Source organism: Zootoca vivipara, chromosome 5 (genome assembly GCF_965207765.1).
Source record: "Zootoca vivipara chromosome 5, rZooViv2.hap1.1, whole genome shotgun sequence".
NCBI classification, from domain to species: domain Eukaryota; kingdom Metazoa; phylum Chordata; class Lepidosauria; order Squamata; family Lacertidae; genus Zootoca; species Zootoca vivipara.
In genome coordinates this window covers 68,955,118-68,970,487 of record NC_142588.1, presented here as the reverse complement: position 1 = coordinate 68,970,487, position 15,370 = coordinate 68,955,118, and the positions used below count along the sequence as shown (strand labels likewise).

General features: G+C 44.5%; 1 protein-coding gene across 14 annotated transcripts in view; it reads right to left on the bottom strand.

Moving 5' to 3' along the window:
* Positions 1-15,370, bottom strand: part of RHBDD1 (rhomboid domain containing 1) — a 39,971-nt gene that overhangs the window by 8,526 nt on the left and 16,075 nt on the right. For 4 of the 14 annotated variants that reach the window (XM_088669033.1, XM_088669035.1, XM_088669034.1 and 1 more), the window contains exons 5-8: positions 12,194-12,282; positions 11,252-11,305; positions 7,359-7,478; positions 2,705-2,952 (exon numbers count right to left, since the gene is read on the bottom strand). In XM_088669033.1, coding sequence (XP_088525159.1) covers positions 2,816-2,952; positions 7,359-7,478; positions 11,252-11,305; positions 12,194-12,282 — 400 coding nt within the window. In that variant the 3' untranslated portion in view covers positions 2,705-2,815. Of the gene's footprint in view, positions 1-2,452; positions 2,953-7,358; positions 7,479-11,251; positions 11,306-12,193; positions 12,283-15,370 lie in introns of those variants that run through there. The other 10 variants (XM_035132907.3, XM_035132904.3, XM_035132908.3 and 7 more) reach the window with 4 other exon arrangements.

Below are 15,370 nucleotides of genomic sequence, written 5' to 3'. Positions count from 1 at the left end.
ATTATAGTTATAACTTCTTCCCCATATAACTTCTTCCCTAAATGCCATACAAATCAATGCTCTGGATTACAAGGTCTGCACACCAGCAACTTGTTGGTTGGCTTTGTTTTGTAGAAGCACAACTTATTCTAGGCACTGGGTGTTTGCTTGTGAATAAGTGTAAGTCACCACAGATATAATCCAATAGGTGCTTTCAACAGCCATACCAGAATATACTCACCACTATTTCAGCAGTAGTGGTCATACTACTAGCGGCTAATTTTGATTTTCCCAGATCAGAACCCTATGAAAAGCTGGAAAAGTTGCTTGACTTGAGACTAAATTACTTAATTTCAGCAGGAAAGCAAAAGCAAATCAAACGTATTACAACATCTAGGAGTGCTAAAACTGCCTCTCCTCCAATGGCACTAAATATCTTCCTGCCCCAAGCTTTGGACCAGGCATCCCCAAACTGCGGCCCTCCAGATATTTTGGTCTACAACTCCCATGATCCCTAGCTAACAGGACCTGTGATCAGGGAAGATGGGAATTGTAGTCCAAAACATCTGGAGGGCCGAAGTTTGGGGATGCCTGCTTCAGACACAAACATGCATTATCCCAAAGGCATTACTCCCCTTCTGAAGAAGCAGGCTTCTAAGCAGAGAAAAACCCTTCTGTGCACAATTTTATTTACATCACTGAATGATCCAACAGAGCAGGGCTACTTCTAGGTAAGTCTATCTTGGCTAGGGTTTCTATACTAGATAAGAATCCCAACCAAGACAGACCTCTTTCAATTAACATTCTGCTTACTTAGACATTTCATATTACATGGTCAAAATAGTTAAGTAATGTTTTGCTGTACTTCATTGATTTTGCAAGTTGAGCCAAAACCATAATTAACAGGTTTATTTGTTTTAGATTTTAAGCATATCTTAATAACAGTGTGTCAGTGAGCTAACTATGGTTGTGGGCAAGATATCTTAACAAAAACAAAGTCCAGCAGTGTCAAAACAAGATCAAGTATTATAGGACCATGTTGTTGGTACCCTCCCTGTTTCTATGCAATACCTTGTATAGAGACATGTATTTTTTTTAAAGTTCCTGTGTGGCACAAACAGCCATTTCAAAGCCCTGCTAGAGGAAACCAAAGGAATATGAATATATGTGTGCAATATATTTTAAGATTTGTGTGCCCACATTTCTGTGATGTTCATCTGTTTCAAATTATTTGTTTGTATTGACTATATCAGAGACACACCATCACTGACATTTTTTATCTCGTTAGCAACTTCATTGTGTATTATTAGTAACAGAATTTACTGACTTTTTTGTAGTAATTTTCATGTGGGAAGTAAACTAACACAGCTGTGGCTTTGTAAACAGAAGCCAATCATAAACCACTGTATTTCCTGGGAACACAAACTAATGAGCATCCAGAGCTATTTAAAACCATTATTGAACACTATATAAGAGGCAGAGCACTTGGCACTTCCTGCATCCTGGGCCAAGAATTGGAGGATGTACGAAAGTTTTAAATACTTGCATTCTAATAGGGAGAAAGCTGATATTGCAATCCACTATTAAAATTACAAAGTTTTGAGTTACACAAAGCAGAACTGGAAGACCTATCTATAAGTGTGAATGTGAAGACAAGTAGCCATTTAAGATGGACAGTCATCAAAAAGCCAGAGATAGGGCCTTTTGTCCAGTGATACCCAGACTGTGGAACTTCCCCCACAGGCATATTTGCGTGGCACCAACATTATAATATTTTCTATGCCAAACAAACACTGTCTTATGCTCTTGAGTCTCTGATGGCAAATAATACAGATATGATTATTATTCCAGCTGCTCTTCTGTATATTTGAAGCTGGTTTTTAAAAAATGATTTGTAGGGTGCCTTGAAGACCAAACTTGAAAGAAGGGTGGGTTAATTTAAAAAGAGAAAAAAAGAGAGAAAAGGGGTCACTTTAAACTGCTTTGTGAAAAATGCATTCAACGTGGAATGAGTGGTAGGAGGAAGGCTAATCCTCAAAAGCTACAATTGCTATTCCACTAATTGTTCTTGTTTTTACCAAGGTTATAAATTTCAAATTCCAGACATGTCTTTTGAAGATGATGCAAGTTATAGTTTCAGACAGTCCGAAGTTAGCCACACTCCAGTGATATCATACAATCACCGGGGTAGGAAAAAACAAGATTCCATCCCCCTGCCTGAAGGGACAATTTACCCCACAGCTGAACTCACATTATTCCAGTCACTATGAGCTGCACATAAACAGCAAGAGTAACAGCACACCACTCCATGGTGTCACAGAGCTGTCTGCTCTGTAGACATGATTATGCAAATATGCTCTCCCACACACTATGGAGAAGCAGAAACCCTTCAGCCTCACCAGCCAATACCACCCCTAGCATTTGACAAACAGATGTTAAGTGTGAAGCAAAACACACCCAGAGTCTACCCTGATTGAATTTTTTTTAAGCTTTAATTAGAATAATTATTAAAATAGAAAACGGTCTGACGTTGAACAGATTCAATGCACAACATACAACAATAGAAAAAGTCAGTTGCTAACTAAACAAATATGATATTAATATTAAATACAGGCTGTGCAATAACATTCAGCCTTATTCAGTAAAAAAATGTCTCAATCATTCCCCAAACCCTAAAGCGAGAGAGACTGGTCTTTAAAACCTCCACACACAAAACCTCAAACTCAGAAATTATTTTAGTAATTCGCCGTTAGTTTTTGACCAATTTATTCTTCTGTTTACTCTTCAAATAAAATCATTTACAAAACAGCAGCAGCATTTCCAGGCTCCCTGCCTTCTAAGTCCTAATAGAAAATTTAAATTCAAGGTCCCTGATGCTTTCAGACATGTTGTTCCAGTGCGTCTTTAAGATAGGAGTCCCAAAACCACCTAAGTGTTTAAAGACAAGTGTGCAAGCCAACACCGCACCTGTTACTGAAAAAAAACATTTCAAGAATTGTGGTAGAAAATAGGAAAGAGCACTCACAAAAATATTTGTGTTATATGAGACTCTTAACCTCGGGGTAGTGGGTTTGAGGCCCACATTGGGCAAAAGATTACTGCACTGCAGGGGGGTTGAACTAGATGTCCCTTATGGTCCCTACTAACTCTACAATTCTATGAAAGTTCCTTATTAACCAGAGATGGCACCAACTAGAAGCCTGAAGTACCAGGCAAGGTGTTACGATTTAGGATTTAGTTCCTGTTATTCTACCACTGCGATGAATGGAAACGTCAGCAGGAAATGGACGCTTGCCTCTCTTTGTGGTGAGTGCCAATTGTGACCTGACGCAGCACCTCCAGAATGCCCCACTGCACCTCGCCATCTTTGTTTCAGCCATTGCCACTTCCCCTGGCTGCTGCAGTGCTTCACGGGTCACCGCCAGGCCCACTATTTGAACTAACCAATCCGCTGCGGCCTGGGGGGGCAGACCTAGAAGCTGCAGCTTTCACTCAGGTCCGCTCCCCAACCATAAATCTTGACCAGCACTGCACTCAGCAGCTCAGTTGGCCCTGAATAGAGATTTCATGCATGCTGTGATGTTGTTGTGCCCACAGGCCCTGTCCCTACCTCTCTCCACCTGGTCTAGGGCGGGGCCTGGAAGGCCTCATAAAGGACTGCTGCCGCTGCTCTGCTGCTGGTGCTGCCCAGGACTCTCTCCTGCTGTGAGTGCCCACAGGCCCTGTCCCTGCCTCCTTCCACCTGGTCTAGGGCGGGGCCTGGAAGGCCTCATAAAGGACTGCTGCCGCTGCTCTGCTGCTGGTGCTGCCCAGGGGAACTTGAAACAGCACAGAGTTCTTTTTAAAATGCTTTTTAAAGAATTTTTTATGTTTTTATCTTCTTTGGGGTGGTAGGTGGGAGGGATTTTTAGTTGGGTGTGGGAATCAGTTAAATTTTAGTGAATTTGTAATTTTTATTGTTTTTGGTTTTATTGTTTTATTGTGTTTGGGGTGGTAGGTGGGAGGGATTTTTAGTTGGGTGTGGGAATCTGTTAAATTTTAGTGTATTTGTAATTTTTATTGTTTTTGGTTTTATTGTTTTATTGTCTTTTTTGTACTCTTCTTTTGTTGAGTTATTGCTGTTTTTTACAGAGGTTTTATTTTGTTTTTAAGGGGAGGGGTCAGGGCTGCCCGGGAGGGGGTCCCAGCAAGCAAAATGGCTGGGGCAGATTCCACAGGGGGGTGTGCACTGGAACAACCGATCTCAGTGGTCACGGGTAGGAGGAGGAGTTACGCTAAGACCAGACCATGTCATTACCGAGGAGGCAGACTTAGTCGTTGTCTGAGGACTATCCCTGCCTCCAGGTCTGGTCCTGACCGGACGGATATTGGAATAGGCAAGGGATACCCACATGACCTGAAGGTGCTGCTGTGCAATGCCAGGTCGATGATGAATAAGACCACCGCCATTCACGACCTGATTGTGGATGGAGGATTTGACCTGGCATGTGTGACAGAGACCTGGTTGGAGGAAGCCGATGGGCCCGTTCTTGGCGCTGCTTGCCCACCAGGTTTCTCTTATGCACAGCAACCCAGGCCATCTGGGCGGGGAGGGGGGGTTGCAGTGATTTTTAGGAAGTCATTAGTTTGCACCAGGCGTCCTATTGGGAAGACCCAGTTCTCTGAGTGCATGTTCTGGAAGTTGGGCAATAGAGGCAGTACAGGATTCCTTTTGGTGTACCGACCTCCCCGCTGCACCAAGGATTCCCTGCCCGAGCTGCTTCAGGTCGTGTCGGATGTGCTCCTGGAGACACCTAGCTTGGTTGTCTTAGGGGATTTTAACATCCATGCCGACACGACCTTACAAGGAGCCGCTCGGGACTTCGTGGAAAGCATGGCCACCATGGGGCTGTCCCTGAATAAGTCTGGCCCAACTCATAGCCGCGGACATGCCTTGGACTTGGTGTTTACCTCTATGGATGTTGGTGATCTGACATTAAGTAAAAGCGAAACAAAAGAAGTGCCATGGTCAGATCACTTTCTGGTGCAACTGGACTTCTCCGCAACCCTTCCCCTCTGCAGGGAGGTGGGACCGATTCGGATGGTCCGCCCCCGCTACTTAATGGATCCAATTGGCTTCCAAAGAGTGGTAGGGGATGTTTTATCCCATGTCGATGGCCTTTCAGCTGATTCCCTGGTGGCCCGCTGGAATGCGGAGTTAACCAGCGCTATTGACTGTCTGGCTCCGAAGCGCCCTCTCAGATTGCATGGAGCCCAGACAGCCCCGTGGTTTTCCCCGGCGCTGAGGGCAATGAAACAGTCGTTGAGACGGCTAGAGCGCCGGTGGCGGAAAACTCATTTTGAATCAGACCGGACACGGGCTAGAGCTCAACTTCGAGCCTACCAAGTGGCAATGGCGACGGCGAAGAGGACCTTCTTCACCGTCTCCATCGCATCTGCAGAAAACAGCAGCAGGAGACTCTTCCAGGTGGTTCGCAATTTAGCGGAACCACCTGCTCCATCCGGGCCCAGTACGGGCCACATGATCTCCTGCAATGATTTTGCAAAGTTTTTTGCAGATAAAGTCGCTCAGATTCGGGAAGAGGTAGACTCCACCGTGGGAGCAGGGCCGGGGCGGGGGAGTGCTAGAGTCCTGTCTAGTCAAGTTTTGTGGGATCAATTTCAATCTGTTACCTCCGAGGATGTGGACAGGCTGCTTAGACGAATGAAACCAACCACCTGTCTCCTTGATCCTTGCCCATCCTGGCTTATAAAAGCTAGCCAGGAAGGGCTGGGCGATGGGCTTCGCGGGTTGGTAAATGCTTCTCTCCATGAGGGAGCCTTCCCAGACCCGCTGATCTCCGGTCGATGATCTCCGGCGGGCTAGGGACAAAGGTAAGAGCTGTTTCCTTGTTCTGCTGGATCTCTCAGCGGCTTTTGACACCATCGACCATAACATCCTTCTGGACCGTCTAGAGGGCTTGGGAGCTGGGGGCACTGTCATGCAGTGGTTCCGCTCCTTCCTTCTGGGCCGTGTTCAGAAAGTGGTGGTGGGGGATGAGTGTTCAGACCCCTGGGCGCTCACTTGTGGGGTGCCTCAGGGTTCTGTCCTCTCCCCCATGCTTTTTAACATCTATATGCAGCCGCTGGGAGAGATCATCAGGGGGTTTGGGCTGGGTGTCCATCAGTATGCTGATGATACCCAGCTCTACCTCTCTTTTAAATCAGAACCAGTGAAGGCGGTGAAGGTCCTGTGTGAGTGCTTGGAGGCGGTTGGAGGATGGATGGCGGCTAACAGATTGAGATTGAATCCTGACAAGACAGAAGTACTGTTTGTGGGGGACAGGAGGCGGGCGGGTGTGGAGGACTCCCTGGTCCTGAATGGGGTAACTGTGCCCCTGAAAGACCAGGTGCGCAGCCTGGGAGTCATTTTAGACTCACAGCTGTCCATGGAGGCACAGGTCAACTCCGTGTCCAGGGCAGCTGTTTATCAGCTCCATCTGGTACGCAGGCTGAGTCCTTACCTGCCCAGTGACTGTCTCTCCAGAGTGGTGCATGCTCTAGTTATCTCTCGCTTGGACTACTGCAATGCGCTCTACGTGGGGCTACCTTTGAAGGTGACCCGGAAACTACAACTAATCCAGAATGCGGCAGCTAGACTGGTGACTGGGAGCGGCCGCCGAGATCACATAACACCGGTCCTAAAAGACCTACATTGGCTCCCAGTACGTTTCCGAGCACAATTCAAAGTGTTGGTGTTGACCTTTAAAGCCCTAAATGGCCTCGGTCCGGTATACCTGAAGGAGCGTCTCCACCCCCATCGTTCTGCCCGTACACTGAGGTCCAGCTCCGAGGGCCTTCTGGCGGTTCCCTCATTACGAGAAGCCAAGTTACAGGGAACCAGGCAGAGGGCCTTCTCGGTAGTGGCACCCACCCTGTGGAATGCCCTCCCACTAGAGGTCAAAGAGAACAATTACCAGACCTTTAGAAGGCATCTCAAGGCAGCCCTGTTTAGGGAAGCTTTTAATGTTTGATGGATTTCTGTATTTTAGAATTTCTGTTTTTTTGGAAGCCGCCCAGAGTGGCTGGGGGAACCCGGCCAGATGGGCGGGGTATAAATAATAAATTATTATTATTATTATTATTGTTGGTGCTTTTCATTGTAATGAGAGAACCGTATGTTTTTGAATCTTGGAAGGAAGCAGACCAGGACCATCCTGATCAAAACCATGAGCAAAGTTAAGTTTGAAAACAACAGGGGGAAAAGAAAATACAAATTTATAAGGCTCTGCTACATTTTATTTTTAAGATGGCAGACCAACATAAATAAACATGAACAATGATTCCTTAACATGTAATACACCCTGCATAGGTTCTCAGTAGAAAGGGAGAATCCTTACCTCTATCATTCAGACTATTTCTGAGGGCCCTTTCAACTTGTTCTTCTTCATTCAGTCCACCAGTATATGTGCTGTAATCTCTCGATGAGTGTGATGGGTAACCTGAGTATCTAAAATTCTCTACACAGATCACACACACAGAGAGAGAAAGTGTGATACCAGGAGTGACTACTATATCAAATTACTGTATTGAATTTGTTCTACATTTCCCCTCAACCCTCCGGAGCAGATTTGTAGAGGGCATGGGGGTGTGGGGAGAAGAGAGGAAGGGCAAGTTCCATTCCTCAAGTGGAAGTATTTGTGCTAGTGGGAGAACTTCACTTGTTACCGACCATTATATCTGTAACTTGCTTTTTAAGAACTAAGAGGTAGGTAATAGTGCAAGGAAAAACTACATGCTGTACATACTCATCTTTATATATATATGATTTCCCCAATGCTTTTTAATATCTTTATGCGCCCCCTTGCCCAGATTGTCCGGAGTTTTGGGCTGGGTTGTCATCAATATGCTGATGACACCCAGATCTATCTGTTGATGGACGGCTGCCCTGCCTCGGCCCCAGACACACTCACCAGGTGCTTGGAAGCTGTGGCTGGATGGCTACGTGGGAGCCGACTGAAGCTAAATCCTTCGAAGACAGAGGTCCTCTGGCTAGGTCGGGGCGACATGGGGTTGGGGGGCCAACTCCCATCTTTTGCAGGGGCTCAATTGGTACCAGCGCCTTCTGTCAAGAGTTTGGGTGTAACTTTTCACGCCTCCCTTTCCATGGAGGCGCAGGTTGCATCCACAGCAAAGGTGGCATTTTTTCATCTCCGCCGCATCAAGCAGTTGGTCCCTTACCTCTCTCGCCCCGATCTGGCCACAGTGATCCATGCAACGATCACCTCCAGGCTTGACTATTGTAACTCGCTCTACGCAGGGTTGCCCTTAAAGCTGACCCAGAAACTCCAGCGGGTGCAGAATGCCGCGGCGAGGCTCCTTACGGGGTCCCTGCCGCGGGACCACATTCATCCAGTGCTTTACCAGCTGCACTGGCTCCCGGTGGAGTACAGGATCAGGTTTAAGGTGCTGGTTTTGACCTTTAAAGCCCTATGCGACTTGGGACCCTCGTACCTACGGGACCGCCTCTCCTGGTATGCCCCACGGAGGACCTTAAGGTCCACAAATAATAATATTCTGGAGATCCCGAATCATAAGATGGCTAGATTGGCCTCTACTAGAGCCAGGGCCTTTTCAGTACTGGCCCCAACCTGGTGGAACGCTCTTTCCCAGGAGACCAGGGCCCTGCGGGATTTGTCATCTTTCCGCAGGGCCTGCAAGACAGAGCTGTTCCGCCTGGCCTTTGGGTTAGACTCAGCCTGACCCCTGTGTTTTCCTCCCTCATGGCTTGGATTTATGGCCTACTTGAAAAGAGGCTGCATTTTAAATTTTAATACTGTATTTTAATCTGTATTTTAATTAATTGTTTTTATGTTTTATTGTAATTCTGTTGGTGTCAGCCGCCCTGAGCCCGGTTTTTGACTGGGGAGGGCGGGGTATAAATAAAATTTTATTATATATATATATATATATATATATATATATATATATACACATATATACACACACACACACACACACACACACACACACACACACGGGCTAATAGTGTAGGAAAGAAATACCACAATCTTTTAAAAGTGTCCTCTTTACTAGTAATCACAGAAAAGAAAAAGAATCTATTAAAGCCTGTTGCAATTCAGCTAGGCCCTAAAAGGATGCAAACCCAGCTTTTGTGCACATGTCCCTATTTGCACTGATAATCACACATGTAGGTGGATTCTGTATGTATGATTCCTAAACCCCAACCCAGCAACTGAGTCTGCACGTTGTGTGGCCTAGTAAAAATGTCTAGTACTCCAGTGATAGCTTGCAAAGGTGAGCCAAGAGCTGAATTCACCCACTGGATGATCTCACTTCCCCATTAAATAGTTGATCAACACAATTCCAATTTCTTTTATTAGGCTGCTGTGTGTGGTCAGCACAATCAGGGTGTACATGAATAATGGTATTTTGTTTGCTTTTTTTATTCATGAACAAGGATAATCATCTTCTGGTAAACAGAGCAGCAATTAAAAGACCAGCAGAAACCAAAATGCTCTCCTTTCCACTTATCACTGAGAGAAAGCTCACCAGCCCTAAGACACCGTATTTTTCCGTGTATAAGACAATTTATATTATTAAAAATGTTTAAAATTGGGGGTCGTCTTGTACATGGATAGTGCAGAGGGGAATGGGCAATTGGTGGCAGCTGTGAGCAGGAGACTGTCAGCAGCGATTAGGCAGGTGATTGGTGGCTGCGGCAAGGCCTGCTGGTGATTGGCTGCTGTAGCGGCAATTGGGCGGGCGTTTGGTGGCGGCTGGCGGCGAGCAGGCAGATGATTGGTGGCTTCATCGAGGCGTGCGATTGGCAGCAGCGGTCAGGCAGGTGAGCGATTGTTGGCAATCTACCCCCATTTCCTTAATTTAGGGTCCCCAAAAGTAGGGGTTGTCTTATACACGGGGGCGTGTTATACATGGAAGAAATACGGTATTTGTTTCTTTTCTTAAATCAAATGCAAGAAGTTATTCTATCAGATCAGGTGACTAACATTTTCCAGTATGAGGTTGTGTTGTCCCAGTGCAACCCTTCTATCTGAAGATGTGTGCATGCACACAAAAGCTCATACCAACGACAAACTTAGTTGGTCTCTAAGGTGCTAATGGAAGGAATTTTTTTATATTTTGTTCCTTCTAGGGATTTTGTTCCTTCTATTGATATATCACCCAGGATCGGTATGAGGGGCAGGCTGCGATGACAACCTCCCTCAGTGGTATATCACTAGTGAAACTGCCACCGCTCCTGAGTCCCTCTTCCTCCAGCACCCAGCATGCTGAGTGAAAAACAAGCTGCTGGTGCTAGAAGCAGAGGGAATCAAGCCATAGTTCCACTAGCAATATACCACTGAATGAAACCACCAGTGATCTGCCCCATACCGGCAGAGGGAGAAACAATCTGCATGGGCGAAGTGCCAATACAGCTTGTTCCTCCCTCAACTTCTTTAAACTGATTGGCTGAGGAGTGCACTTCTGCCCTCGCCTCAGCCAAGCTGTTTTACGAAGCCTCCTGCTTCCCAGCTGAGGGAGCCCGAGCCCCATTCCTGCTTGCACTCATGTAGGATCGGGATCGGGGCTGCTCAGCTGGCGAGGTGCAGGCTCCGTCACACTTTTCCATTGAGGGTGCACAGCTGCGCTCCCCTCAAGGGGAAAGTTTAAAAGAGCCCCCAGTTTGGAATCAGAGCCCCTGCACCATCTGAAGGCAGCCAGACGGAACAGGGGCTGCTTTGGAGAAGGTGGAGACAGCCCAGCAGCTCCATCTCAAAAGTCCCTGCACTGCCTTTGATGCAGCTGCCTGTCTCCACCTTGCCAGGCAGTGCTCCTTTGAACTTCTCTGTTGAGGGGAACACAGCCGTACAATCCTCAATGGAAAAGCATGACGGAGTCTGCAACCCCGCTCCCGCTCCTGCAAGCAGGAGTGGGGTCGGGGATCTCTCAGCTGGGAAGCAGGGGCTTCATGTTCCCCAGCTGAGCAGCCCCCATCTCGCTCCTGCTCACCGGGACATCAGGGCTCGCTCAGTTGGGGGCAGGAGGCTTTCCTCCCTACAGCTGAGCAGCAGGCTGGGGCCAGCTGCATTGTCCCCAGCCCACCAGACGCTGAGCTGAAAGTGCCTCAGCTCCCACCATGAGAGCTGAGCAAATTTCTCCCAGCACCTTGCAATGTTGAAAACCTAAGCCCAGCCCAGAAGAGCGCTCCAATCTGCTATGATATTTCCTGAATACTTTCAGATAAGCGAGTACAACCTAGGTTACTTACCTGAATTGTATCTGTTTCTTTGTTCTGAAAAGTCAGTTTGAGAGCAAAAGCCACCTAGCAAGAATAATGTATTTAAAATTCATAAGCATTTATCATATTGTCCTTTTACAACTTTGAATTTGACAGATTCATCTATCTAGAAGTATAATTCTTACAATTCTATCCTGGTAACATGTCTATTGAGTTTTGACAATTTTCTTCTGACAAGCTGAACAGCAATACTGAAGGTGGGAAAGGAGGATACAGAACCTGTAGGGAAAATGTCCCTAAACTGCTGTTTGCAAAGCTAGCCTATCTATTTTATTTAGAGCATTGCACTCTGTTGGTAGTGGTGGTAGCCACCACTAAAATACAACAAAATACATAGGACCCCTGTCTTGCAAATGTGCCTTTAAATTGAAACATGTAAAAGTATGCAGCTCATGAAGGATGACACGTGTTAATTCAAGTTTGTTTACAAAAGCAGAGCTGATTCACATGCCATTTGTGTTCAGGGTACAGGTATATTCCTCCCTGTCATACTGTTCACATACACATTATGTACAGGAGGACATTCCTTACAAAGAGGATTCCTTAAAGTGAATTCATGCTGGTTTCTAAAACACACAACAATCACCCCCCCCCTATGATAGATATGGGCACCTTGTCAAGGCTCTGCTATTGTGTGTCCACATGAATAACCCACACAAGAACAGTTCAAATGCTCCACTTTAAATGAGAACTGATGTTCCTAATCTCCTTGAGGATAAATTATAATGTGTTAAGGATTTCTCAAACCGTTCAATGTGAACGTAACTGCAGATGCAAAACCACACTAAATGGAAAGAAACACCACATAAGGATGGCTTGAAACTTATGAAGTAAAAGCTAAGTATTTATGTTCAATTCAAAAATACACTGAATTGTGAATTATTGATAAGAATCAGGGTCATCATTCCATACCTGAGCATGCTTTCATGAGCATCTTCAGCGGTCCCATGGTGTACATTAGCCCAACAAGAATACCTGCCAGATGCCCTGCAAAAGAGGTCCTAAAAAGAAAGCAATCCTTTGTGAGAGGTTGTATTGCTCATGATTAGATACATTCTGTACCCTCATTATCCCAAATCAGACCAATTAGTCAGTTTGCAGCCTATGCTCCACTTGATGCATTTTAAATTGTGAAGACTTTAATATAACCAAAGGAACAACATGTATTTCACTGTCCAATTTTGGGGGGAAATAATGAGTGAAAAGAACACTGTCGTCTTTATGGGTTATTTATGATTCAATAGGGCTTCTCTGACTTACTAAATTGTACAGCCATATTCAGAGACTTTATTAATTCTGCAAATTCCAATACAGAAAAAGTTAGGGTTTACCTATCTATTAAGAACTATTGCTCACTTACTGACAGGTGCATCAAAACAGTTAAGGATTTTCACAACACAGAAAGAACTGAAACTTGGCACAAATCTGGTCTGAGACTTTTTTTTGCACAGACAGATACTAACTAGTCAAAAAATTAATTTAGTTGGAAAAGATTAAAAATTAAACAACATAAGCATGAAAAAACCACTGGAAAAAATATTGAGTGTTTGCAAGTTGATTGTTTTTTTAAGTTAACTTCAAATAACAAGTTACTTTAGATGATAGATAGTTGATAGAGAAATGACAGCATTCCAGGGGCAAGGATCATGTAGTTTCCAAGACATCTAATATCCAAACTAATTACTCAGGTTCCCTAGAAAATTAGGGATACTAGCGTCCTTAGTGCCCAGGGCACTTTTTTCATCCCAGATGGCCATCAAGAAGGAAGGAAGGGTAGCCTCATAGAAAAACCTCCCTACAGGTAAGCTTGCGGGGGGGAGGGAGGATAAGCAGTGGCAAGGAGTGATGGCACTGGGGCAAGCCTGGCTTATAAAAAGTTGGGGGAGAGGAATTACTGAGTTCATCATTACAAGCCTCCAAGTCACTTGGAAATCCCCTTTTTGTATCCAGCTGTAGCTAGAGTACTAGACATACACCAAACTAGAACTTGCTAAAATTTTAACCATGTCTCTCTTCCACATCCAAATGGCCAAAATGCACCATAAGCATCTCTTTTGAGAAGCCAGACAGCTGCAATGAAATAGGCACAAACTCCTTCCAAAACACTCCAAGCGCCTTTTATTGGGCTGAAAGCAGAAACTGTAGCAGCTCTGGACCTATGTGGCTCTGCTTCTTCACATTTCTTTTATCTGCTTGTTGAGGGGTAGAAGATGGGTGTGAATGTTCTCAAGTCACATCTCTTTTGTTTTGTGAAAGTTTGATCTGGAAAAGTTCAAAGAGTTTTGTATTGATGGAGACGTATATCTGAGACTACATCATTAGTTTACCTCCTTTCTACTGAGAGGCCAGATTAAATAAAGTGTGCTTAAAACAGAGTGATAAAAGAATGGATGAACTGACTGCTAGTGAGAAAATACACAAAACTTCAAGCCAAGAGGGGGAGAAAGCATAGCCTATCTTGGAAATAAAGCCATGGTAGATACAGCCAACTGCTCAATTTATGTTCTTTATTGCTAAATTAAAACTATACAAAGTGGGCTGTGTAGTAAAGGATAATAGAGATGAGACAGTATTTGAATGCAAATGAGCCTGGATTAAACAAAACCCAACTGATTTAAAGCTGTTCTGTACAGAAAAACTTCTACCGGTATTGTTCCTTACTGTTAGCTAGCATTCCCATTTCTGGTTATTTTGCAATTAAGTTGAAGTGTTGAATAAGGATTTACCAGCCCCAATTTGACTAAAAGTGGTGGTTCTCCAGTTAGCATCATTCAGAACCTTTTCTTCACTCATGACAGAAAGCAGGGGAAGTAAGGAACCCTACGTGGCACCAAGAAAATACCCATTTCATGCACAGTATCGTATATCTATTAAAACATTCCAGTCCTTCAGCAGAAACAGTTTCCAAAACACCTCTTGCTAAAAAGCACTGCTACACTATAGAAAAATGATACCAACTGCATTCCTTACTTTATGCAAGTGGTAACTGCTGTTACCACTTGATATTCTGAATACACGAGACTGTTATCAGCAGTTGTCATGGAATCAGACATCACGGATTATTGCATCTTATCCTATCAGGCTATTACGTAACAATGACAGACATTGTTCTTTGTACAGGGCAGGTAACAACAATTTCCAAACAAATTAAGGTGACTCTAATCAGTAAAGCTTGCAGATAAAAATAAAATCCAAGCAAATACCCTAATCCTGGCTATGAAAGCCACCCCTACAAGATCTAATAGCACTTCTTGGAGATTCTCAGGTTCAAAAGCCAAGTCAACTCTTCCAGTGGGGTATGAATCTTCTTATTTCGAGGCAGCCAACAGGAACACCCTTACCAGTTACTGTATATTGTACTGGCATAACAAAAAGATTAAGCAGGAAAAGAACATGTTAAAACGTTTGCTCAGTAAAACGTTTGCCCCTAAGAGCTGGATTTAGCAGCTGTCAGAATAAAAAATGCTATAAACAAAGAAAGAGATTGCCACTCTTATATTAAACATTTGACCAGTGATTTTGCCTACACTGGAATAGAAGAGGATGATGGCTGGCACATCCCATTCTGAGCACTTGTTGATACAGCAAGCCTCAAGGTGATACAAGGTGATAATAAAAGTTTATGTGCACTTGCAATTCAACACATTAAAAATGGTAGCCATCTTCTAAAGTGGAGAGGAAAATGAATCCTTACTTAAATAAGTGAATTTGTGAGATGAAAAAAGGGAACTTGTAATTATACAGAAAAACAACTGTATATGATGGGTATATACTGTACACACATAGTGGCAAGACAGAGGAATGAGTGGGAGGGTAGAGGGAGTTGGGAAAGAAACTGAGTGAAGAGCAGGTGTGATTTGAGAAGGTTGAGTCAAGGAGGCCAAAAAATGAGTTGGGTGTGTGTGTGTGTCAAAAAAGAACCTGTGTGGGGAAAGGAAACAAACATACCCCTTGAATTGGAGAAGGATAGAAAGCTTTCTTACTCTCTTCAGTAACCCATATATTTTCAGCTCAATTTTTAAGTTTAAGATGGATTTCTGCACCCTGGCTGCTTATTTTTCCAAAAAAGACCCAACAACACAGTTTGGG